The sequence below is a fragment of the Salvelinus namaycush genome, chromosome 19 (assembly GCF_016432855.1).
Source record: "Salvelinus namaycush isolate Seneca chromosome 19, SaNama_1.0, whole genome shotgun sequence".
Classification (NCBI taxonomy): Eukaryota; Metazoa; Chordata; class Actinopteri; order Salmoniformes; family Salmonidae; genus Salvelinus; species Salvelinus namaycush.
In genome coordinates, this window is record NC_052325.1 from 28,595,077 (window position 1) to 28,622,162 (window position 27,086).

General features: G+C 45.1%; 1 protein-coding gene across 1 annotated transcript in view; it reads right to left on the minus strand.

Annotated features, from left to right (window-relative positions):
- Positions 1–27,086, minus strand: part of LOC120064283 (leucine-rich repeat and calponin homology domain-containing protein 1-like) — a 95,677-nt gene that overhangs the window by 39,016 nt on the left and 29,575 nt on the right. Inside the window, exons 2-5 of the mRNA XM_039014739.1 lie at positions 7,119–7,263; positions 2,822–2,948; positions 2,235–2,340; positions 168–304 (exon numbers count right to left, since the gene is read on the minus strand). Coding sequence (XP_038870667.1) covers positions 168–304; positions 2,235–2,340; positions 2,822–2,948; positions 7,119–7,263 — 515 coding nt within the window. The remainder of the gene's footprint in view (positions 1–167; positions 305–2,234; positions 2,341–2,821; positions 2,949–7,118; positions 7,264–27,086) is intronic.

The window sequence follows — 27,086 nt, forward strand, 5'->3', positions numbered from 1 at the left end:
CTAGAAAACAGATCATCAGTGGGTGAATTAGAGCAAGTAGATGACAGATACAAAAGTAGAAGGTACACAAATAGCAGAACACAGAGACATGCCCTATGATGAATGCTATATTCCATTGCTCCATATGTCATGCCAAGCTGTGGAGACAGCCGTAGCCCCAGACCGACCTGTGCAGGGGGGCTCTGTAGGGGGTTGTTCTCCAGCTGTAGGTTCTGGAGCTGGGCCATCTTCCTGTAGCTCACTGGGATGGTAGACACCTTGTTACAGGAAAAGTCAAACTTCACCAGGGGAAGCTCCGCCAAGTCTGAGGGACGAACACACAGTCCCTAGAGTTAGAGGAGTAATTGTTGTTGTGTGTGTGTGTGTGTGTGTGTGTGTGTGTGTGTGTGTGTGTGTGTGTGTGTGTGTGTGTGTGTGTGTGTGTGTGTGTGTGTGTGTGTGTGTGTGTGTGTGTGTGTGTGTGTGTGTGTGTGTGTGTGTGTGTGTGTGTGTGTGTGTGTGTGTGTATGTGTGTGTGTGTGTGTGTGTGTGTGTTTGTTTGTGCACTGGGATCATCAGACAGAACTTTTCCCCACTAAAAACCCACAGAGCCCAGCAGAGGCAGCCCTGATACTTCAAGACTCCCTCAATGCCAAAGTTCAGCTAACGTGGACCTTGCCAAAAGTTACAAATAAACTGGAGGAACGTATCCTAGGCGCTAAGCTCAGCACAAACCACTATGACCCAGTCAATATGAGAGAAGAGACAATGTTAGGAAACAGAAGAAAACCACAGACTTACATTGGAAAATACTGATAAAATAAATAGCAGCTATTAGGCTGGGTGTAACTGGTGTAGCTTTGTCGTATCACATGCATTTTATGGGAAAAATGGGACAAAGTATTCCTGAAATCAGATAGATAGAGAAAATAGACAGTGAGAGGTCAATGACAGAGAGTGAGAAAGAGTGAGAGAGAGTAACAGAGAAATAGTAACAAAGACAGAGCGAGAGAGTCTCAGCAATTCTGTGCCAGCAACACATTCCCCAAGAGGTCGTAATTCAAGCAAAACAATTATGACTTTATCTCTCTGACAACCTTTTCAAATTAAAATCCCTCTGAGACGACAGAGATAATCTTAGCTGGGAGGCCATGAAGGAGAGCCCCAAATATTATTTTTAAAGCCAACCAGCAGAGTACACTACTTCTCTTAATTAGCTGAAATGAGAAAGTCTCTTACGTCCTCTTCCCTCAAAGTCACCCCTTAGAATAACTTCTATGAGGGATTTTTTTTTACCATCATTCAGTATAACAAGGGGGAAATCTCAACAATATTTTCATCATCCATATCACCTACTGTATAGGTAACAACAAAAAAACAACAAAGAAACACTTTTTGGCAGGTCAACTACAATAATTTTGTGCTTTGATGGCCCAGGAAGGGGGTCTCTCCAAAATACATTTAAGGAGTGATGCCCCAAAAGTTCAACAAACAATCTAAAACTATATTTCCCAACATCCCCCATCCTCCCCAGGGCTCTCGTCCAATGCCCTGTCTCCACTCCTGTCCTCCACCCATGGGAGTCGAGCCGCCTGGCCAGATCCAAGCTCATCAATCAAACCCAGAGAGGATAGATGGAGCATCTGCAGCATGATCAGAAATCACAGACTGTAAATCTACAACAGAGACGCAGCCGGGGAAAATATGTAGGAAGAATGTTCAGAATAATACTCGTCCACCATTCAGACAACGAGAGGTTGCCAGGTTCTGACAGACGATGGGCGGCATCTCTGGGACTTAGAGAGCTCTCCTGTCACATATGTATTTTATTCTATAGCAGTGTTTCCCAACTCCAGTCCTTCAGTACCCCCAACAGCACACCTTTTTGTTGTAGCCCCGGACAGGCACACCTGATTCAACTTGTCAACCTATCATCAAGCCCTCAATGAGCACACATTTTCTGAGGGCTACAACAAAAATGTGTGCTGTTGGAGGTACTTAAGGACTGGAGTTGAGAAACACTGCTCTGCTAGACATCTCAACTCACAAAGATTAGTACTGCTCAATACCCCTGGGCCATGAGACATACCTGGAGACTGGATCATAGACACCATAAATCTGTCTTAGACACAGACACAGTTATTGTAGATCTGTCTGGCTCTTATTTGGCTGGGCTTGCAATACAGCATGGAGTAGATTGATATTTTCTAGACGCACCTGTGGAAGTTTTCCTGTTCACAAGAGGTTAACCTCACCTTCAGGAAGGACACAGAGCAGGTTCCTGCGGACGTTGAGTTCTCGGAGGGCCTTGAGTCGGCCGATGTGACGGGGCAGAGCAGTGATCTCATTACAGCTCACATCCTGTAGGGGGCACAACGCACAGCGTTAACTCAAACACATATATCACTTTCTGGTGCGTGTGCAGGATTTTGGTAACTAATCAAGGTAATGATGAGCAGCAGATTAGTAGAATCAGGTGTGTTAGAGAAGGTCTGGTCTGTAAACCCAGTAGCTCTCCAGGAGGATGATTGGTCACCCCTGGTGTACAGAAGCTATGGTAAGGGGTTTATGTGGCTCATGACACATCCCTATTACAGCCACACTGCTTCCTATTCCACTGGTCTAGCCTGTCTCCTCACATGGAGTCAAACAAAGTCTCCACTCCTCCCCTGTTTCCTGTTTGCAGGCAGCGCTTGCTCCATTAGGGCTGGTTCCGTTCATTTCACCCCTCAGTGAAGAACAGTACAGTTACGTAAGGCTAAGCTTGGCCAGGAACTCACACAGGAAACTAAGAGCTGAGTCTGACACTGGCATTTAGAGGGAGAGAGAGAGAAAGTCTTACCAGCTCCATGAGGCTCCTGAGCTGACCGATGGCCTCAGGTATACACACCAGCTTGTTGTTGCTGGCATTGAGGACTCGTAGGGGCAACCCACACAGGCAGGCTGGCAGAGCACACAGCTGGTTCCGACTGTGAATACACACAGCTATATATTATTACACACAGCCTGGGACAGCATGACGACTGACACTGAGAGATGCAGATCAGAGAGAGATGAATGGGATGTCGAGAGTGTCACCCATCTAGAGCTGACAAAGATCCATGTGGATGGAAACTTCAATAAAGGTGTCAGATGAGATGTGTGTTGGACCTTATTCATGGATATATCCAATGGGAGGAAGACTTGTTAAGCAGCTTTTGTTTACATAGGAAAATAGACATTTTAATATTTTATAAACCAATTCAACTTAAGAGGGAGAAGGCAAAGAGCACTATCTGCATTGTAACAATGTGTTGCATAATGGTATTCATATTTACATTACACGAGTCAGTGAGTCAGTGTTTATGACTGTTTGTGTCTAGTGTAGTGTAAGAAACAGAATGCCCTATGGGGACAAACTACTCATTAGCTTTCCCATAAACACGTCCTCTCCCAGCACTGTACTGTACTTATGCAAAACATAAACACACACAACCTGAATCTCAATCTAGTTCAGTCCAGGATGACAAAACAGCCCCCAAACCCTCCAAAAACCCTTAATAAAAACAGGATTGTGGTGTTCCCTCCCTGGCTTACACTAGCAGTTAGCCAAAATGCTTTAAAACAATCCAAATCCTTTCATAAACAGAGCAGAACACCTCCAAACAGTTTAAACCTCTCATAAAACAGGCTTCTGGTGTTCTGTCTCCGGCTTACAGCTACAGTTAGCCAGCACACGGCAGGGGGTCAGTGGCTGGGAGAGAGGCCTTTTAACATTGACAGAGCAGAGTATGAGCAGAGTGGTTTACAGATGACCCCAGAGAAAATAAGTTCTCCACTCCACAACAAAGGCTACAAATGATCCTGGAAATGACCCATCGGTACACACACAAACATGCGCTTTGTTTTTCTATCCTCGTGGAGACCAAAAATTGATTTACATTCAGAATCCTACAGAATCCTACTTTCCCTAAACCCTAACCCTAACCTAACCCTAAACTGTAGGTCCCCACAAGGATAGAAGAACCAACCCATTGACACATACACACAGATGCAAAACCATGAGGCTGCGAAACTCCTCTGACTCAGCACTGGCAGGAATATTACGGAAATGAAATCAAATTGTGTTTATCCAGCTGTTCCCACACACACAGTGGGTTCCTGTGTGTGTGTGTGTGTGTGTGTGTGTGTGTGTGTGTGTGTGTGTGTGTGTGTGTGTGTGTGTGTGTGTGTGTGTGTGTGTGTGTGTGTGTGTGTGTGTGTGTGTGTGTGTGTGTGTGTGTGTGTGTGTTTGCTGTGGGTTCCTGTGTGTGTATGTTTGCGTGTGTGCCTGCATGATTTCAAGTTCGCATGCATGTGTTGTAGTGTTGCATCAGATCTAGCTGTATCACTGTGCAGTCCAGGGGCTTGCCAAAGGCTCCACAAAGCCAGAGATGTCAAACACTGTCTCCGTCTCTGATCCAAGAGATTACAGACGGAATGAGAATGTATAGACAACACTGGCTGAATCCAATAATGTTAGCTAAGTGTGATGGGTCTGCACTCAAAAAGATAAAGCTTACTTCATAGTGTACATAGTGACGTTTCAACTTTGCAGCCTTCTTCAGTGTGTAGGTAAAAATCGTTTTCATTCAAAACAGCATTAGCTAGCGTTAGCTAACTGTGTTAGCGGAATGGAACCCCCTGTGGAGTAGTAACATAACAACACACAGGCCAAGAGAGAGGAGCTAGGAGCTGTCAGCTAGGACCACACAAGAATCACATCACATCACTAGGCAAAAACACAATCATAAGGAGCACACACTACACTCCCACTACACTGCACTGCAGCTTGCACAACAGCACAAGCTAACACAATAGAGCAACAAGCTAGCATTACAATAGTTCACAGTAAAACCTGACTGCCTAAATAAAAGCTAACAGGATGAAAGAACGTCACTCTAAAACGCAGCAATAGAAATCAGCAAACTCCATGACACAACATGATAACAACAGCTGGCAGCTCCAAACAGCCTTCATCTCATTTCCTAGACAACTTCAAAATAAGGTTGCTGTTTTTTCACATGTGCCAAAGCTCTATCTACACTAGTGGTCTAGATACTGTAGTTACTGTACCACCAACTGAACTTTGCTCTTCCCGGGGGATATCCCTGAAGTAGACCTATGGTCTCTTGAGTCTTCTCACGTATCCTGTGTGGATAGGGCAAGTACCCCTGGTGGTCCAAGTACCCCTGGTGGTCCAAATACCCCTAGTGGTCCTAGTACCCCTGGTGGTCCAAGTACCCCTAGTGGTCCTAGTACCCCTGGTTGCCCTAGTACCCCTGGTGGTCCAAGTACCCCTGGTGGTTCAAGTACCCCTAGTGGTCCAAGTACCCCTAGTGGTCCTAGTACCCCTGGTTGCCCTAGTACCCCTGGTTGCCCTAGTACCCATAGTGGTCCTAGTACCCCTGGTGGTCCAAGTACCCCTGGTGGTCCTAGTACCCCTAGTGGTCCAAGCACCCCTAGTGGTCCTAGTACCCCTGGTTGTCCTAGTACCCCTGGTTGCCCTAGTACCCCTGGTGGTCCTAGTACCCATAGTGGTCCTAGTACCCATAAAGGTCCTAGTGCCCATAGTGGTCCTAGTACCCCTGGTTGTCCTAGTACCCCTGGTTGTCCAAGTACCCCTAGTGGTCCTAGTACCCCTGGTTGTCCAAGTACCCCTAGTGGTCCTAGTACCCCTGGTTGTCCTAGTACCCCTGGTTGTCCTAGTACCCCTGGTGGTCCTAGTACCCCTAGTGGTCCTAGTACCCCTGGTTGTCCTAGTACCCCTAGTGGTCCTAGTACCCCTGGTTGTCCTAGTACCCCTAGTGGTCCTAGTATCCCTGGTTGTCCTAGTACCCCTGGTTGGGAAACACTGATCTAGACAACAAAGAGCTTTCATTCTCTTTCCACCATGATACAGGCCAGTAACAGGACGATCCTAAAAATAAAGCAGTCATTTTTACGTGTTCCTGGTGCAGACATGGAGAGCGTTCTCTATTTCCTGTTTTGACTGCGATATGAAAAGCTACACATTTAAATGAGACTATCTGTCGGTGTCTCCATGGCATCCAATAACATTCCTGTCTAGTGGTGTAAAACACATCCCCTGGTGCTGTCACCGGGGCACTCACATCACATTATACTCAGACACACACGCGCATGCACGTTACACTACATCAGCTAACGCCAACTGAGGCTCAGTGATGAGAAGATAAACTAGACATCCTCTCCCTTCAGATGTTGCATTTAGATAACTAATTAAATTAATCACTTATTAAATTACTAATTAACTTAACCTGAGTGTTATGACCGCAACACAACATGCGTATATTCATGCATCTGTCTGTCTGTCTGTCTGTCTGTCTGTCTGTCTGTCTGTCTGTCTGTCTGTCTGTCTGTCTGTCTGTCTGTCTGCCTGCCTGCCTGCCTGCCTGCCTGCCTGCCTGCCTGCCTGCCTGCCTGCCTGCCTGCCTGCCTGCCTGCCTGCCTGCCTGCCTGCCTGCCTGCCTGCCTGCCTGCCTGCCTGCCTGCCTGCCTGCCTGCCTGCCTGCCTGCCTGCCTGCCTGCCTGCCTGCCTGCCTGCCTGCCTGCCTGCCTGCCTGCCTGCCTGCCTGCCTCAGTTACACGGTGGTGTGAGCATGAATGAAGAGATTAGAGACATGAAGTACAGAGACTACTGAGCTTGTCTCAGGTTGATGATGCATACAGCCGGCAGTAAAAAAACAGGTTAGCACTGATATGATGACTCTTTCTCTCTCCCTCTCTCTCCCTTTATGTCTCTCTCTCCTTCTCCCTACATATCTGTCTCTCTCTCTCCCTCTGCCCTTCTTTCTCTCTCGCTCACTCTCTCTCTCTGTTGGTCTCTGTCGATAGCTAGATAAAGAAGGAGTGGACACTGGAGAAAGATAGACTAAAACAGTTAGAGTGACCTGGGTATGACATCATAGCGTATTACACAAACACAGACAGACAGGATGTGTTGTTGCCTTGTGGTCCTGCCATGAGAATGGAAGTGGTGACATCAGCCCGTTGAGAGGTGTCGTGATGCGTGAAGGCTAACAAGCATGTCGGCCCTGGGGAACAGTTGGCACCAAACACCTGGGTCTTAACAAGCTGTTAAGAGTAGGTTCAAGTCTTACCTGAGGTTTAAGGAGGTGAGTGACTGTAGGTTGATGATGGTGTCAGGAATAGTTTTGATACAGTTGTGATAGAGGTTCAGCGATTCCAAGGCGACCAGGTGACACACCTCCAAGGGGACCTCCGCCAAACGATTCCTTGACAGGTCTGACGAGAGGGAGAGAGAGAAAGAAATAGGAAGAAGAGACAGATATCACCTGCAGTTGTATACTAGTGCCACTAGGTGTCTCTCTCCCAAGCTCAGTACCTCCATACAACCCAGTTTACCAACAGGGAGAGAATAGCCTTAGAGGGGGACTGAGCTACGCTGTCCAAGGGTACAGGTTAGCACAAGACTTCCTGTATTCTTGGCTACGGTCTCACAACAGCGAATAACAGTGATATCAGTTAGCTACTATGTTCACTGTTCAGATTAGCTCCACTCCACTGCTGCCCATTGTTCCACGGTGATTTAGTGAATTCAACTGTGATGTCCTAAAACGCTCACGTCTATATGGAAGCCTGTATGACGTCATGGACACCACAATGGAAGGAAGTTCAGTTAAAAACAGCAACACTCAGAATCAAAATGCTACCCATAGTTGATCTTCCGTTCAAGCAAAACAGCTTCAGTGTGACTCAAAGTCCTGCTAGCACAAGTAGCGCTGAATGGAAATAATGAGGACTGAGGCCTGAAAATAACATCACAATGTGTGTGAGTGTGCATGTGTTCTTATATGTGTATTATCTGTGTATCACAGGAGGCTGCTGAGGGGAGGACGGCTCATAATAATGGTTGGAACGGAGCAAATGGAATGGCATCAAACACCTGGAAACAGAGTTTGATGTATTTGATACCATTCCACTGATTCTGTTCCAGTCATTAACACGAGCCCGTTTTCCCCAATGAAGGTGCCACCAACCTCCTGTGGTGTGTATTTATAAAGACAAATCTAGCATCACATTACGATCACCTCATACTATACTACACATCTAATGAGAGACAGCTCCTGTTACGCTACAACAACATTCACACCATGGATGTTACCTGAGGGTGGCTTGGTATGGCATGACAGACAAATTAAGGCTCAAACTGAGACACATATTAGGGTGTGGGGACGTGTGTGTTTGCAGGGCAGGCATTATGGGCTTTACAACGGTCATGTGATGCAACACTGATGATAACATGGCCTAGGGCCCCCCAGGGTCAATCCCCAGACTGAAGTGTAAAAGCAGACCTCTCTCTCTCTCTCTCTCTCTCTCTCTCATATTTCCGCTGAACCGCATCTCCCGGTGAAACAGAGATCTAACAACCCCTCCACCATACCTCCTCATTTCCTACCTCCCACTCTCTCCTCCCTCTTTCTTGCTATCCATTGCTTTCACAAGCTCTCCCTCATTTTCCCTCTCTCCATCTCTCCCTGCAGAGTTAGCCATCAACCCTCACACACTCAGTCAGCACATAGTTTAAATACATAGGCACACATAGGGGCCTAGTTAGTTTTAGACCTACAGTATATACTTACTTACGCAGACAGACACACTCAAACACAAATGTGTTTTGAAAGTGTGTGTGTAATGTCTGAAACACACAGGAGCCAATCAGTCAATACACAGCATGCTGAAAACTCCCCCAGAACCAGTACAGGAAATGAAGTGAACAATAATCCCCATGGGATGGATTCACCCTTAACACCATAGCTATACAATCAGATGGGCAGACACATATACATGTAGCCTACACAAACCCACGCAGGGAGTGGCCTATAACTATGTGACTCTATAAAAGGTATAATACAAGGTATGTGATGGAGAGGAAGCCGTGTGTGTGTAGGCAGTAAACAGTGTCATTATAAGTTATCAGAGAGCAGACATCTCCCTACAGAGAGCATTCAGAAACATGTTGCTTTACATCATTTACACTCCTCCTTTATGTGAGACATTTCTAATGTCTTTATTCTTTTGGAACTTCTGTGAGTGTAATGTTTACTGATCATTTTTGTTTATTTCACTTTTGTATAATATCACAAGAAATTTGTGAGTGGTTGAAAAACTAGTTTTAATGACTCCAATCTGTATATATTTTTTTTACGATCGATAACGATATTTATCACGATATTAAGCAGAAAATGTTTAAAAGGTGCATATCTGGGCCTCCCGGGTGGCGCAGTGGTCTAGGGCACTGCATCGCAGTGCTAGCTGCGCCACCAGAGTCTCTGGGTTCGCGCCCAGGCTCTGTCGCAGCCGGCCGCGACCGGGAGGTCCGTGGGGCGACGCACAATTGGCATAGCGTCGTCCGGGTTAGGGAGGGTTTGGCCGGTAGGGATATCCTTGTCTCATCGCGCTCCAGCGACTCCTGTGGCGGGCCGGGCGCAGTGCGCACTAACCAAGGGGGCCAGGTACACGGTGTTTCCTCCGACACATTGGTGCGGCTGGCTTCCGGGTTGGAGGCGCGCTGTGTTAAAGAAGCAGTGCGGCTTGGTTGGGTTGTGCTTCGGAGGACGCATGGCTTTCGACCTTCGTCTCTCCCGAGCCCGTACGGGAGTTGTAGCGATGAGACAAGATAGTAATTACTAGCGATTGGATACCACGAAAATTGGGGAGAAAATGGGATAAATTTTTTTTTAAAAGGTGCATATCTGCTTCAGATTCAAGCCTGCCTAAACAAACCGAAGGCTTTATTATTTCTTATTTATTGTCAGAAGTAGAAGAACTCACAAATAACATTTTAACTCCACTTTTGTTTAAACTGTAAACCCTTACAAGTCATGAGCAAGAAATAAAATCACAGTTGAAGTTGGGGTAGTTGTTGTCTTACAAGTTACAAGCAAGAAAGACAAGTCTGTCTACGGTCTCTGGCTTTAAAGCTGCCCTATGGCAGGTCACTATGTTGCCACCTGTGTTAAAAACACTCTGAGGGGGAGCTGGTCGCAGGAATGCACAGGTAGTGCTTTGCCATGTGGCTGACTTTGGGAAAGTTTTTGGGGTGGATCTTCCACCAGTCCAGTGGATTGGTTTCACTGTCAGCATCAGGAGACTGAAGGTAGCAGCTGAGTTCCTTTTCTACCAGCTGGATTTCAGTAAGACCTGTGGTGGTGGAGCATGGCTTTTTGAAAAAACTGCCCATTGACTTTCTCTTTTTAGCTGGCAGTTGTGGTGAAGCAGCAGCAACGTCTCCCTGTGCTGGGCTTGGGTTTTCATGTTCCTCATTGGCCATCTCTTAGACAGCTCTCGCTTTTATGTGGCCCACCTTCTCCTCTTTGATGTAATGTGTTTAAAACCGAGGGTCGACCAACGAGGCTATGTCCAGGAGGTCATCTGTGGCTAGGTCATCATATTTCTCATTCAGATAGTCCATGACTATCGTTTTGATGGTTTGGGTGAGCTCTGTTTCACCATCATCAGGTTTCATGACCTCTGTATTGAACAGGTGTAGTACTAGCTTTAGGTAAGACACACTGACATAAGACTCACCAGACAGAGCATCTGTGAATTCTAGGAGTGGGGTCAATGCCTGGTTGATGGACTCAAGAACATCTATATCTGTATAAGTGGGAGCTAAGTGCCGGGTCTTACTGGACAAGACCTGTGAAATGGCTTTCTCTTGCTCTAGTACTCTTTGCACCATCTTTTGACGTGATCCCCACCTGGTAGGCGACTCTGTCACCAACTTGTGCTGGGGTAGGTTGTGTTGTTTTTGAGCAACCACCCTGTATCTCTTCTTTTTCCATGAATAGGAAAAGGCACCTACCCCTTTCTTACATACTCCAAATGCTCGATCAACCCATTTGTCTCTACCCACTCTCTCTAAGAGAAATCAAGAGATTTTAATTTAAAAATGAATCACAATAATCCCTTTAGTTATGTACAAATGTAATATCTAACTTAATCAGTTGATGAAAAAATAAATCACATTTAGTTTAATCTAACCAATCACTTCAATATACACAATTGACAAGGTTACTTACCAATGGCCAAATGCAGACAATGTCCAAAACATTGTAGTCGGGTATATTTGTTGATTTGAGCGGCCTTCACCACGTTCACACCACTATCCTTTGTTATGCAGACCTGTCTGTCTTGACTGAGTCCCCAGGAGGCGAGAGCGTCAATGATCCCCTCTGCTATAGCTTCAGTTGAACCCTTTTTATCAATCATTTCTTCGTTGGAAGCTGATCCTTCTCCATGGCTATTGTCATGACGTTGGCCTGGGGGTAGGTTTATGACAGTCATAAATACCTCTTTCCCCCTTTTTCTCTCTCCCTACTATAACTGATGTGACATAAGAAAACCCATTGGTTAACATAGAGATTCTGAGAACGTCAGAAGTTGGGGGGGAAATGAACTATATTCTGGTAATCCGACCAACTGAACATATGCGGTGGTACTTAAGGTATATTATGTCAGTTCGGTTGCCCTCTGACACATTCTCATCAATGATAGAATGACATAAACTCTACTGTGGAAAGTCTAAACGTCAGAGGTATCGGATTCACATGGAATTGTTGTTTAATTCAAATGTTTGAATATGAAATTATTTGTGAATAGATTAAATGTAATTTTAGCTTCCAAATGAGAGATTTGGGTTTTCATAAGCTTGGCTTCTGCTCAACCAGGGGCCCGCCCCTGTGAAGAGACATGGGTTATAAACTTTTCAGACACACCCCTCTCCCTCCACTATAAAAGCCATTGACAAAAATATAACTTCCTGTTCCGGGTACATTTAGGATGAAGATCCGATGTCAGAATGGTTCAGATAATAACTACAGAACTAAGCCAACATCAGCATGGACTTTGGTTGTAAATGGTATGAACTTTGAACTCGTATTCACTACAGAAGTGATACCTCCTAGCCGTTGAGTTAGCAACAGCCGCTACAAACGTAGGTTAGGAAGGACAGTCAGAGTATCCCGTCTACTACACACGACGTTACTCCAACGTATCCAGTGACCACCAGAGACATTCTTCAAAGGACAGAGGACTCGGGTTGGCGATACGGTCTTCCATCTACCACCAACCTACTGAAGCGCAGCTCAGAGTAAATATTTATTGCATTTTCCTTTTTCAAATGGGCGGTAATTTAGAATGCATAAGATACTGTATTTACGATAGCACAGCTCGCCTATGTTCCAGTCTCCCGCTCTTTCACTAAAATCCCGCCCCTTCCCTTTGTGTAACAAGCTGTCATATCTGTTCCGCCCGCTAGGGACGTTTGCCTTTATGACGGCAATGTGTGATCAAGTTATGATTTAATTGTTTGTGTGTGATTCTGTGTGATTAGTTAGGTATTTAGTAAATAAATAATTAAACCCAATTTTGTATTGCTGATTCAACTTGTTAGCCAGGATTCTTGCAGATAACCAAGGATTTACCACTTTCAGATGAGACTGAATAAAATGACGATTAATGTGACTGCTATGGATGTAAAATATTACTAAATCTTTAAGAGTTTATTCGGAAGATAACAGCTTCGGAGCTTCCGGGTTGGAGCGAGTAGTCGCATTCCGCATTCCGCTTCGCTCCACAGGTAGTATTACATTTCATTTCATTACAGTACAACGGTTTGATCTGTTTGATCTTAGCTAGCTACATAGCCGTCTTTGTATCAAAGATAATTGTGTAGTTTAGAGTAATTATTGAGGTTCGCTAGCCAGCTATTTTCGTCCTTCTAACGCAACGTAGTCAACACTGCTAGCTAGCCAGCTAGCCAGCTAGCCACCGAATAGTAGCACTGTATAAACTATTACATTACAACGGAACGACTTGATTAGTGTAGTGTTAGCTAGCTACATAGTTGTCTTTGCTGTCTTTGTATCTAAGATAATTGTGTAGTTTAGAGTAATTATCGGTTAGCTAGCCAGCTATTTTCGTCCGCCGCGCTGCCGTTCCCCTACCTAGTCAACACTGCTAGCTAACACTGCTAGCTAGCCAACTCCTACCGAATAGCAACACTGTAGAAACTATTACATTACAACGGAACGACTTGATTAGCGTAGTGTTAGCTAGCTACATAGTTGTCTTTGCTGTCTTTGTATCCAAGATAATTGTGTAGTCTAGAGTAATTGTCGAGGTTACCTAGCCAGTTAGAGGTTACCTAGCCAGCTACACTTTCAAACAAAGTCAACAACGCAGCCACTGCTAGCTAGCCTATTTCACCAGCCAGCAGTACTATATCATTTTAGTCAATAAGATTTTTTGCAACGTAAGCTTAACTTTCTGAACATTCGAGACGTGTAGTTTCGAATATTGAGACGTGTAGTTTCGAGATTGTCATTCCAATCTCCTTTGCAATAGCGTAGCCTCTTCTGTAGCCTGTCAACTATGTGTATGTCTATCCCTCTTCTCTCCTCTCTGCACAGACCATACAAACGCTTCACACCGCGTGGCCGCTGCTACTCTAACCTGGTGGTCCCAGCGCGCACGACCCACGTGGAGTTCCAGGTCTCCGGCAGCCTCTGGAACTGCCGATCTGCGGCCAACAAGGCAGAGTTCATCTCAGCCTATGCTTCCCTCCAGTCCCTCGACTTCTTGGCACTGACGGAAACATGGATTACCACTGATAACACTGCTACTCCTACTGCTCTCTCCTCGTCTGCCCACGTGTTCTCGCACACCCCGAGAGCTTCTGGTCAGCGGGGTGGTGGCACTGGGATCCTCATCTCTCCCAAGTGGACATTCTCTCTTTCTCCCCTGACCCATCTGTCTATCGCCTCCTTTGAATTCCATGCTGTCACAGTTACCAGCCCTTTCAAGCTTAACATCCTTATCATTTATCGCCCTCCAGGTTCCCTTGGAGAGTTCATCAATGAGCTTGACGCCCTGATAAGTTCCTTTCCTGAGGATGGCTCACCTCTCACAGTTCTGGGTGACTTTAACCTCCCCACGTCTACCTTTGACTCATTCCTCTCTGCCTCCTTCTTTCCACTCCTCTCCTCTTTTGACCTCACCCTCTCACCTTCCCCCCCTACTCACAAGGCAGGCAATACGCTTGACCTCATCTTTACTAGATGCTGTTCTTCCACTAATCTCATTGCAACTCCCCTCCAAGTCTCCGACCACTACCTTGTATCCTTTTCCCTCTCGCTCTCATCCAACACTTCCCACACTGCCCCTACTCGGATGGTATCGCGCCGTCCCAACCTTCGCTCTCTCTCCCCCGCTACTCTCTCCTCTTCCATCCTATCATCTCTTCCCTCTGCTCAAACCTTCTCCAACCTATCTCCTGATTCTGCCTCCTCAACCCTCCTCTCCTCCCTTTCTGCATCCTTTGACTCTCTATGTCCCCTATCCTCCAGGCCGGCTCGGTCCTCCCCTCCTGCTCCGTGGCTCGACGACTCATTGCGAGCTCACAGAACAGGGCTCCGGGCAGCCGAGCGGAAATGGAGGAAAACTCGCCTCCCTGCGGACCTGGCATCCTTTCACTCCCTCCTCTCTACATTCTCCTCTTCTGTCTCTGCTGCTAAAGCCACTTTCTACCACTCTAAATTCCAAGCATCTGCCTCTAACCCTAGGAAGCTCTTTGCCACCTTCTCCTCCCTCCTGAATCCTCCTCCCCCTCCTCCCCCCTCCTCCCTCTCTGCGGATGACTTCGTCAACCATTTTGAAAAGAAGGTCGACGACATCCGATCCTCGTTTGCTAAGTCAAACGACACCGCTGGTTCTGCTCACACTGCCCTACCCTGTGCTTTGACCTCTTTCTCCCCTCTCTCTCCAGATGAAATCTCGCGTCTTGTGACGGCCGGCCGCCCAACAACCTGCCCGCTTGACCCTATCCCCTCCTCTCTTCTCCAGACCATTTCCGGAGACCTTCACCCTTACCTCACCTCGCTCATCAACTCATCCTTGACCGCTGGCTACGTCCCTTCCGTCTTCAAGAGAGCGAGAGTTGCACCCCTTCTGAAAAAACCTACACTCGATCCCTCCGATGTCAACAACTACAGACCAGTATCCCTTCTTTCTTTTCTCTCCAAAACTCTTGAACGTGCCGTCCTTGGCCAGCTCTCCTGCTATCTCTCTCAGAATGACCTTCTTGATCCAAATCAGTCAGGTTTCAAGACTAGTCATTCAACTGAGACTGCTCTTCTCTGTGTCACGGAGGCGCTCCGCACTGCTAAAGCTAACTCTCTCTCCTCTGCTCTCATCCTTCTAGACCTATCGGCTGCCTTTGACACTGTGAACCATCAGATCCTCCTCTCCACCCTCTCCGAGCTGGGCATCTCCGGCGCGGCTCACGCTTGGATTGCGTCCTACCTGACAGGTCGCTCCTACCAGGTGGCGTGGCGAGAATCTGTCTCCGCACCACGTGCTCTCACCACTGGTGTCCCCCAGGGCTCTGTTCTAGGCCCTCTCCTATTCTCGCTATACACCAAGTCACTTGGCTCTGTCATATCCTCACATGGTCTCTCCTATCATTGCTATGCAGACGACACACAATTAATCTTCTCCTTTCCCCCCTCTGATAACCAGGTGGCGAATCGCATCTCTGCATGTCTGGCAGACATATCAGTGTGGATGACGGATCACCACCTCAAGCTGAACCTCGGCAAGATGGAGCTGCTCTTCCTCCCGGGGAAGGACTGCCCGTTCCATGATCTCGCCATCACGGTTGACAACTCCATTGTGTCCTCCTCCCAGAGTGCTAAGAACCTTGGCGTGATCCTGGACAACACCCTGTCGTTCTCAACCAACATCAAGGCGGTGACCCGTTCCTGTAGGTTCATGCTCTACAACATTCGCAGAGTACGACCCTGCCTCACACAGGAAGCGGCGCAGGTCCTAATCCAGGCACTTGTCATCTCCCGTCTGGATTACTGCAACTCGCTGTTGGCTGGGCTCCCTGCCTGTGCCATTAAACCCCTACAACTCATCCAGAACGCCGCAGCCCGTCTGGTGTTCAACCTTCCCAAGTTCTCTCACGTCACCCCGCTCCTCCGCTCTCTCCACTGGCTTCCAGTTGAAGCTCGCATCCGCTACAAGACCATGGTGCTTGCCTACGGAGCTGTGAGGGGAACGGCACCTCCGTACCTTCAGGCTCTGATCAGGCCCTACACCCAAACAAGGGCACTGCGTTCATCCACCTCTGGCCTGCTCGCCTCCCTACCTCTGAGGAAGTACAGTTCCCGCTCAGCCCAGTCAAAACTGTTCGCTGCTCTGGCACCCCAATGGTGGAACAAACTCCCTCACGACGCCAGGTCAGCGGAGTCAATCACCACCTTCCGGAGACACCTGAAACCCCACCTCTTCAAGGAATACCTAGGATAGGATAAAGCAATCCTTCTAACCCCCCCCCCCCCCCCCCCCCCCTTAAAGAGTTAGATGCACTATTGTAAAGTGGTTGTTCCACTGGATATCATAAGGTGAATGCACCAATTTGTAAGTCGCTCTGGATAAGAGCGTCTGCTAAATGACTTAAATGTAAATGTAAATGTATAAATATTATTTCGTGGTGTCCCTCTCTAGTTAATTATATTTACATGATTTGTTCAATCATTAATTACGGAGAAACTATTTTATAGAATAGCATGTCATAGCAATTAATCTGGCATAGCCAAAGACACGACACTATCACTGCCACTGTTTTCGCCTAAAATCCCAAATTTTTCGTGGATAATAGTGGCTACTCCATCACTCGAGGTGGTAAGTGGTTTTTAGTGGGCGTATACCTCTCCACATACATATTGTCATTTCTCTGCATGTTGACTCTATGTAAACTGGAAACCACACACCCTGAGGCTGCATTCATCGTAGCTGGGGATTTTAACAAGGCTAATCTGAAAACAAAACTCCCTAAATTCTATCAGCATATCGATTGTGCTACCAGGGCTGGTAAAACCCTAGATCATTGTTATTCTAACTTCCGCGACGCATATAAGGCCCTCCCCCGCCCTCCTTTCGGAAAAGCTGACCACGACTCCATTTTGTTGCTTCCAGCCTACAAACAGAAACTAAAACAAGACGTTCCCGCGCTCAGGTCTGTTCAACGCTGGTCCGACCAATCTGATTCCACGCTTCAAGACTGCTTCGATCACGTGGATTGGGATATGTTCCGCATTGCGTCCAACAACAACATTGACGAATACGCTGATTCGGTGAGCGAGTTCATTAGAAAGTGCATCAGCAACGTAATACCCACAGCAACGATTAAAACATTCCCAAACCAGAAACCGTGGATTGATGGCAGCATTCGCGCGAAACTGAAAGCGCGAACCACTGCTTTTAACCAGGGCAAGGTGACCGGAAACATGACCGAATACAAACAGTGTAGCTATTCCCTCCGCAAGGCAATCAAACAAGCTAAGTGCCAGTATAGAGACAAAGTAGAGTCGCAATTCAACAGCTCAGACACAAGAGGTAAGTGGCAGGGTCTACAGTCAATCACGGAATACAAAAAGAAAACCAGCCCCGTCGCGGACCAGGATGTCTTGCTCCCAGACAGACTAAATAACTTTTTTGCTCGCTTTGAGGACAATACAGTGCCACTGACACGGCCCGCTACCAAAACCTGCGGGCTTTCCTTCACTGCAGCCGAGGTGAGTAAAACATTTAAACGTGTTAACTTCTTATGGCTGCAGCCCGACGTCGGTACACTTATGACAACAGCCAGCTCAAGTGGAGGGCGCGAAATTCAAAATATATATTTTTTAAATATTTAACTTTCACACATTAACAAGTCCAATACAGCATATGAAAGGTACACATCTTGTGAATCCAGCCAACATGTCCGATTTTTAAAATGTTTTACAGCGAAAACACCACGTATATTTATGTTAGCTCACCACCAAATACAAAAGAGGACAGACATTTTTCACAGCACAGGTAGCATGCACAAAGCCAATCTAACTAACCAAGAACCAACCAAACTAACCAAGAAACAACTTCATCAGATGACAGTCTTATAACATGTTATTCAATAAATCTATGTTTTGTTCGAAAAATGTGCATATTTCAGGTATAAATCATAGTTTACATTGCAGCTACAATCAGAAGTTGCACCGAAAGCAGACAGAATAATTACAGACACCAACGTCAAATACCTAATTACTCATCATAAAACATTTCTGAAAAATACATAGTGTACAGCAATTGAAAGACAGGCATCTTGTGTTTCCAGACAATATTTCCGATTTATCAAGTGTTTTACAGCGAAAACACAATATAGCGTTATATTAGCTTAGCACAATAGCCAGAAAGACAAGCCATTTCCCAGTAGCAAAAGTAAGCGATCGTAACAAACAAGCAAAATATATATAATTTTTGACTAACCTTGATTTTCTTCCTCAGATGACAGTCCTATAACATCAGGTTATACATACACTTATGTTTTGTTCGAAAATGTGCATATTTAGAGCTGAAATCAATGGTTACACCGTGTGCTAACTTAGCTACTTTTCCCCACTACGTCCGGATTTTTCCTGACACTTTTTCTGACACACATATTCTGACCAAATAGCTATTCATAAACATAACTAAAAAATACATGTTGTATAGGAAATGATAGATCCATTAGTTCTTAATGAAATCGCAGTGTTAGAATTCTAAAAAATAACTTCATTATGATATGCAGCTTCGGTATAGCTAGAGTACCCAAACGTTGGCCGCCCACGACTAGTTCACATGCACGACAGATATATGAAATAGCATCATAAAATGTTTCTTACTTTTGCTGATCTTTCATCAGAATGTTGGACAAGGTGTCCTTTGTCCAGAACAGTCGTTGTTTGGAATTAGAACGGACTCTTTCCCTCTTGAATTAGCACGCGCGCTAGCCGGGTGGCACGAATCACTCCATCGTCAACAAAGTCAGAGAACGGAACACGGCAAAACTCCCGAAAAAATTTCAATAATCTGATTAAACTATATTGAAAAAACATACTTTACGATGATATGGTCACATGTATCAAATAAAATCAAAGCCGGAGATATTGGTCGTCCATAACGGCAGCTAAACAGAAGGCAATCCCACTGTCTAGCGCGCGCTCCTCAGAGTACCGGAAATGAGGGACACGTCATACAAAGAGCCTGTATTCAACGTCAGACCAAGATAAACACGAAATTTCTTCTCTCACAGCCTCTTGACACCCAGGGGAAGGTCTATGAAGTGCACGAAGACTCTTACGTTTCATGCCCATGTATAGGCAGGAAGAAAAGCAGAGCCTCGATTTCAGACTTTTCACTTCCTGGTCAGGAAGTTTGTGCCAAATGAGTTCTGTTTGACTCACAGATATAATTCAAACGGTTTTAGAAACTAGAGAGTGTTTTCTATCCAATAGTAATAATAATATGCATATTGTACGAGCAAGAATTGAGTACGAGGCCGTTTGAAATGGGCACATTTTATCTGGCTACTCAATACGCCCCCTGCAGCCCAAACAGGTTATCCCTCGCAAGGCTGCAGGCCCAGACGGCATTCCCAGCCGCGTCCTCAGAGCATGCGCAGACCAGCTGGCTGGTGTGTTTACGGACATACTCAATTAATCCTTATCCCAGTCTGCTGTTCCCACATGCTTCAAGAGGGCCACCATTGTTCCTGTTCCCAAGAAAGCTAAGGTAACTGAGCTAAACGACTACCGCCCCGTAGCACTCACTTCCGTCATCATGAAGTGCTTTGAGAGACTAGTCAAGGACCATATCACCTCCACCCTACCTGACACCCTAGACCCACTCCAATTTGCTTACCGACCCAATAGGTCCACTGACGACGCAATCGCAACCACACTGCACATTGCCCTAACCCATCTGGACAAGAGGAATACCTATGTGAGAATGCTGTTCATCGACTACAGCTCAGCATTTAACACCATAGTACCCTCCAAACTCGTCATCAAGCTCGAGACCCTTGGTCTCGACCCCGCCCTGTGCAACTGGGTACTGGACTTCCTGACGGGCCGCCCCCAGGTGGTGAGGGTAGATAACAACATCTCCACCCCGCTGATCCTCAACACTGGGGCCCCACAAGGGTGCGTTCTGAGCCCTCTCCTGTACTCCCTGTTCACCCACGACTGCGTGGCCATGCACGCCTGCAACTCAATCATCAAGTTTGCGGACGGCACTACAGTGGTAGGCTTGATTACCAACAACGACGAGACGGCCTACAGGGAGGAGGTGAGGGCCCTCGGAGTGTGGTGTCAGGAAAATAACCTCACACTCAACGTCAACAAAACAAAGGAGATGATTGTGGACTTCAGGAAACAGCAGAGGGAGCACCCCCCTATCCACATCGACGGGACAGTAGTGGAGAGGGAAGTAAGTTTTAAGTTCCTCGGCGTACACATCACGGACAAACTGAATTGGTCCACCCACACAGACAGCGTTGTGAAGAAGGCGCAGCAGCGCCTCTTCAACCTCAGGAGGCTGAAGAAATTCGGCTTGTCACCAAAAGCACTCACAAACTTCTACAGATGCACAATCGAGAGCATCCTGTCGGGCTGTATCACCGCCTGGTACGGCAACTGCTCCGCCTACAACCGTAAGGCTCTCCAGAGGGTAGTGAGGTCTGCACAACGCATCACCGGGGGCAAACTACCTGCCCTCCAGGACACCTACACCACCCGATGTCACAGGAAGGCCATAAAGATCATCAAGGACAACAACCACCCGAGCCACTGCCTGTTCACCCCGCTATCATCCAGAAGGCGAGGTCAGTACAGGTGCATCAAAGCAGGGACAGAGAGACTGAAAAACAGCTTCTATCTCAAGGCCATCAGACTGTTAAACAGCCACCACTAACATTTAGTGGCTGCTGCCAACATACTGACTCAACTCCAGCCATTTTAATAATGGGAATTGATGGAAATTTATGTAAAAATGTATCACTAGCCACTTTAAACAATGCCACTTAATATAATGTTTACATACCCTACATTACTCATCTCATATGTATATACTGTACTCTATACCATCTACTGCATCTTGCCTATGCCGTTCTGTACCATCACTCATTCATATATCTTTATGTACATATTCTTTATCCCTTTACACTTGTGTGTATAAGGTAGTAGTTGTGGAATTGTTAGGTTAGATTACTCGTTGGTTATTACTGCATTGTCGGAACTAGAAGCACAAGCATTTCGCTACACTCGCATTAACATCTGCTAACCATGTGTATGTGACAAATACAATTTGATTTGATTTGATTTGCTGCTGCGTCACAGAGGTGAAATGGACTGCTGTACCTAATTATTCTCTATCGACATTATTGAAAATTAATCTAAACGTTTTTATATCGTTATTGAGGGAAGTAATTACCTTGATAATTATTGTTATTGATTTAATCGCCCAGCCCTACCCAACCCCAACTATTACACCCGCCCAAAACACATCCTGCGACCTAAGAGGTATGTATCAGATGCTCAACATGCTCTGCTCACACCTACTGTGATGGTCCGGCCCTAAACCACACAAAAACAACACTAGACATTATGGAACAGTAAGCTTTTACTATCTCATCCTGGAATATACAAGGTCTGAGGTCATCTGCCTTTGGCCTAAAGAGCCGGAACTCTGACTTCATCATAGAAATTGGAAATATAGACATTGTCATCCTACAAGAAACATGGTATAATGGAGACAGACCCACTGGTTGCCCTCTAGGTTACAGAGAGCTGGTAGTCCCATCCACCAAACTACCAGGTGTGAAACAGGGAAGAGACTGGTATGCTAATTTGGTATAGAGCAGACCTAACACACACTATTAAATTAGTCAAAAGAGGAACATTTTACAGAAATGAATAAGGAAATGATCTCAACAGAGAAATATGTCCTCATGTGTGCTAAATATATCCCCCAATAGAATCTAAATGATGACAGCTTCTCCATCCTAGGGGGAGATCAACAATTTTCAGGCTCAGGGACATGTACTAGACTGTGGTGACCTAAATGCCAGAACTGGACAAGAACCCAACACCCGCAGCGGGATAAACACCTACCTGGAGGTGACAGCATTCCTTCACCCATATGCCCCCCTAGACACAACTACGACAACATAACCAACAAAAACGTGTCACAACTCCTGCAGCTCTGTCGGACGCTGGGTATGTACATAGTCAATGGTAGGCTTCGAGGGGGCTCCTATGGTAGGTACACCTATAGCTCATCTCTTGGCAGTAGCACTGTAGACTACTTTATCACTGACCTCAACCCAGAGTCTCTTAGAGCGTTCAGTCAGTCAGTCCACTGACACCCCTATCAGACCACAGCAAAATCACACTCTAATTGAACAGAGCTATGCTCAAATCACGAGACATAAAAGCCAAAGGAACTGAATAATATTAAGAAATGCTATAGATGGAAGGAAAATAGTGTGGAAAACCACCAAAAAACCATTAGGCAACAACAAATTCAATCCCTTCTAGACAATTCCCTGGACAAAGGTTTCACTGTAATAGTGAAGGTGTAAACTTGGCAGTGGAAAGCTTTCAAGCAGACAACCTAAGAAAATGAACAACAATGATAAATTGTTTGATGTATAATGCAAAAACCTAAGAAAGAAATTGAGAAACCTATCCAACCAAAAACATAGAGACCTAGAAAACCTGAGCCTACGCCTTCATTATGGTGGTGAATCACTAAAAACAATACAGAAATACATTACGGAAAAAGAAGGAGCAGCACGTCAGAAATCAGCTCAATGTAACTGAAAAATCCATAGAATTTAATCACTTCTGGGAAAATTGGAAAACTCTAAACAAACAACAACACAAAGCGCTATCTATCCAAAACGGAGATGTATGGATAAACCACTTCTCCAATCTTTTTGGCTCTATAACAAAGAACAAACAGCCAAAACATATACATGATCAAATGTAAATCTTAGAATCAACTATTAAAGACTACCAGAACCCACTGGATTCTCTAATTACATTGAATGAACTACAAAATAAAATACAAACCCTCCAACCCAAAAATGCCTGATGGTATCCTGAATGAAACAAATTCCAATTGGCTATACTTAAACTCTTTAACATCATCCTCAGCTCTGGCATCTTCCACAATATTTGGAACCAAGGACTGATCACCTCAATCCACAAAAGTGGAGACAAATTTGACCCCAATAACTACCAGGGGATATGCGTCAACAGCAACCTTGGGACAATCATTCGCATTATCATTAACAGCAGACTAGTACATTTCTTCAGCAAAAACAATGTACTGAGCAAGTCCTAAATTGGCTTCTTACCAAACTACCGTACAACAGACCACGTATTCACAAAGGCAGTCTTCTCATGCTTTGTTGATTTCAAAAAAGCTTTCAACTCAATTTGGCACGAGGGTCTGCTATCCTCCACCAAAATTTCACAGTGTCTGCGAGACCTGGAGAGGCCTACAAGCCACAGTGTCTCGCACCCACTATGAAATTTGGTGGAGGATCGGTGATGATCTGGGGTGCTTCCACAAGGCTGGAATCGGGCAGATTTGTCTTTGTGAATGACACATGAATCAAGTCACGTGTACAAGGTTGTCCTGGAAGAAAACTTGCTTCCTTCTGCTCTGACAATGTTCTCCAAATCTGAGGATAGTTTTTTCCAGCAGGACAATGCTCCATGCCACACAGCCAGGTCAATCAAGGTGTGGCTGGAGGACCACAAGATCAAGACCCTGTCATGGCCAGCCCAACCTCCAGACCTGAACCCCATTGAAAACCTATGGAATGTGATCAAGAGGATGACGGACGGTCACAAGCCATCAAACAAAGCCCGAGCTGCTTGAATATTTGCGACAGAAGTGGCATAAAGTCACCCAACATCAATGTGAAAGACTGGTGGAGAGCATGCCAAGACGCATGAAAGCTGTGATTAAAAATCAGGGTTATTCCACCCAATATTGATTTGTGAACTCTTCCTAAGTTAAAACATTAGTATTGTGTTGTTTAAAAATGAATATGAACTTATTTTCTTTGCATTATTTGAGGTCTGACAACACTGCATCTTTTTAGTTATTTTGATCAGTTGTCATTTTCTGCAAATAAATGCTCTAAATGACAATATTTGGGGGGGGAATTTGGGAGAAATGTTGTCAGTAGTTTATAGAATAAAACACAAATGTTAATTTTACCCAAACACATACCTATAAATAGTCAAACATTTTTCAGCGGTCTCTCAATTTTTTCCAGAGCTGTAGATCAACGAATTGGCGAGGGCACTAGAACAGTCTGCAGCACCCGGGCTCACCCTATTAGAATCTGAAGTCAAATGTCTACTGTTTGCCAATGATCTGGCGCTTCTGTCCCCAACCAAGGAGGGCCTACAGCAGCACCTAGATCTTCTGCACAGATTGTCAGACCTGGGTCCTGACAGTAAATCTCAGTAAGACTAAAATAATGGTGTTCCAAAAAAGGTCCAGTTGCCAAGACACCATTGCCCTAGGGCACACACAAAAACTATACATACCTCGGCCTAAACATCAGCGCCACAGGTACCTTCACAAAGCTGTGAACGATTTGAGAGACAAGGCAAGAAGGGCCTTCTATGCCATCAAAAGGAACATAAAATTGGACATCCCAATTAGGATCTGGCAAAAAAATATGTGAATCAGTTATAGAACCCTTTGCCCTTCATGGTTGTGAGGTCTGGGGTCTGCTCACCATCCAAGAAATCACAAAATGGGACAAAAACCAAATTGAGACTCTGCATGCAGAATGCTGCAAAAATATAATCCGTGTACAACGTAAAACACAAAATAATGCATGCAGAGAAGAATTAGGCCGATACCCGCTAATTATCAAATCCAGAAAAGAGAAGTTAAATTCTATAACCACCTAAAAGGAAGTGATTCCCAAACCTTCCATAACAAAGTCATTACCGACAGAGAAATTTACCTGGAGAAGAGCCCCCTAAGCAAGCTGGTCCTGGGGCTCTGTTCACAAACACAAACAAACCCCACAGAGCCCCAGGACAGCAACACAATTAGACCCAACCAGATCATGAGAAAACAAAAAGATAATTCCTTGTCACATTGGAAAGCATTTACAAAAAAACAGAGCAAACTAGAATGCTATTTAGCCCTAAACAGAGAGTACACAGTGCCAGAATACCTGACCACTGTGACTGACCCAAAATTAAGGAAATCTTTGACTATGTACAAACTCAGTGAGCATATCCTTGCTATTGAGAAAGTCTGCCGAAGGCAGACCTGGTTCTCAAGAGAAGACAGGCTATGTGCACACTGCCCACAAAATGAGGTGGAAACTGAGCTGCACTTCTTAACCTCCTGCCCAATGTATGACCATAGAGAAACATATTTCCCTCAGATTACACAGACCAACAAAAAATTTGAAAACAAATCCATTTTCGATTAACTCCCATATCTATTGGGTGAAATACCACAGTGTGCAATCACAGCAGCAAGATTTGTGACCTGTTGCCACAAGAAAAGGGCAACTAGTGAAGACCAACACCATTGTAAATACAACCTATATTTATGTTTATTTATTTTCCCTTTTGTACTTTAACTATTTGCACATCATTACAACACTGTACATATTAATATTTTGGAACTTTTGTGAGTGTAATGTTAACTGTTCATTATTTCACTTTTGTTTATTATCTATTTCACTTGCTTTGGCAATGTAAACATATGTTTCCCATGCCAATAAAGCCTCTTAAATATAATGTGAATTGAATGAGAGAGAAGAGAGAGAGTCTGTACTTGTGTGTGTGATTCTGTGTTATCCAGCACACTCATAGGCATGGAACAAAATCAAATCAAATCAAATTGTATTTGTCACATACACATGGTTAGCAGATGTTAATGCGAGTGTAGAGAAATGCTTGTGCTTCTAGTTCCGACCATGCAGTAATATCTAACAAGTAATCTGACCTAACAATTCCACAACAACTACCTTATAGTTCTGTACTACCTTACAAGTGTAAAGGAATGAATAAATGAATGAAAATGAAAAAATGAAAATATATGAATGAGTGATGTCCGAACTGCATAGGCAAGATGCAGTAGATGGTATAGAGTACAGTATATACATATCAAATGAGTAATGTAGGGTATGTAAACATTATATAAAGTGGCATTGTTTAAAGTGGCTAGTGATACACATCTTTGTGTGGGAGAGGAGAGGAGAGAAGACGGTAAGAGGGGAAGAGAGAAAAGAAAGACGACAGCGGGCTGACTGCTGTATGCTACAGTATCTGTGTCTAAAGAACCACAGGCTCCATCTAGAGAGAGAGAGAGAGAGAGAGAGAGAGAGAGAGAGAGAGAGAGAGAGAGAGAGAGAGAGGTGAATCACTGTGCCTCAAGGTGGTCTCCTAGTCTGACACCCGTGACCTAAATATACCCTCCTCCCCCACACACACAACAGGATTCCCGTTAGCCGGTGTTAGCCAGCATTTGGCCGATCAAAAAATTGAAAAGCTGATGAATAAAATTTCCGCTTGCCAATTGTCTGGGAGAAGAAGAAAAACTCCCATTGTGAAATAATGCTGATGGAATTGATGGAAATACCAGTCGATGTAAAAACGTTTGACTGGTCATGCTTATTGGTCTATAGGTTAATTTGCATAATTTAGTGGAATTAAATTGGCGCGTTTGTACAGTATATTCATTATGTAGGCCTATCTTATTTATCATTACACACTGCTGCTACAGCATCTCAAACAGGAAGGCAGGAAGGCAGCGCATCACATTTCACCATATCCATAGTCAAATTTACATTATAAATACAAAAGTATGTGGACACCCTTCAAATTAGTGGATTCAGCTATTTCAGCCAAACCCATTGCTGACAGTTGTATTAAATCGAGCACACAACCATGCAATCTCCATGGACAAACATTGGCAGTAGAATGGCAGTACATTGGCAGTATTTTATTTTTAAACTCTGCATTGTTGGGAAGGGCTCATAAGGAGCATTTCACGGTAAAGTCGACACCAGTTTTTTTCGGCGAAGGTGACAAAGAACATTTGATTTGATTCTCTCTTTCTATGAGCTCTTGACGTCAATATTTATTTGTTATCCCTCTTTCCCGCTTCCTTTTATCCAAACA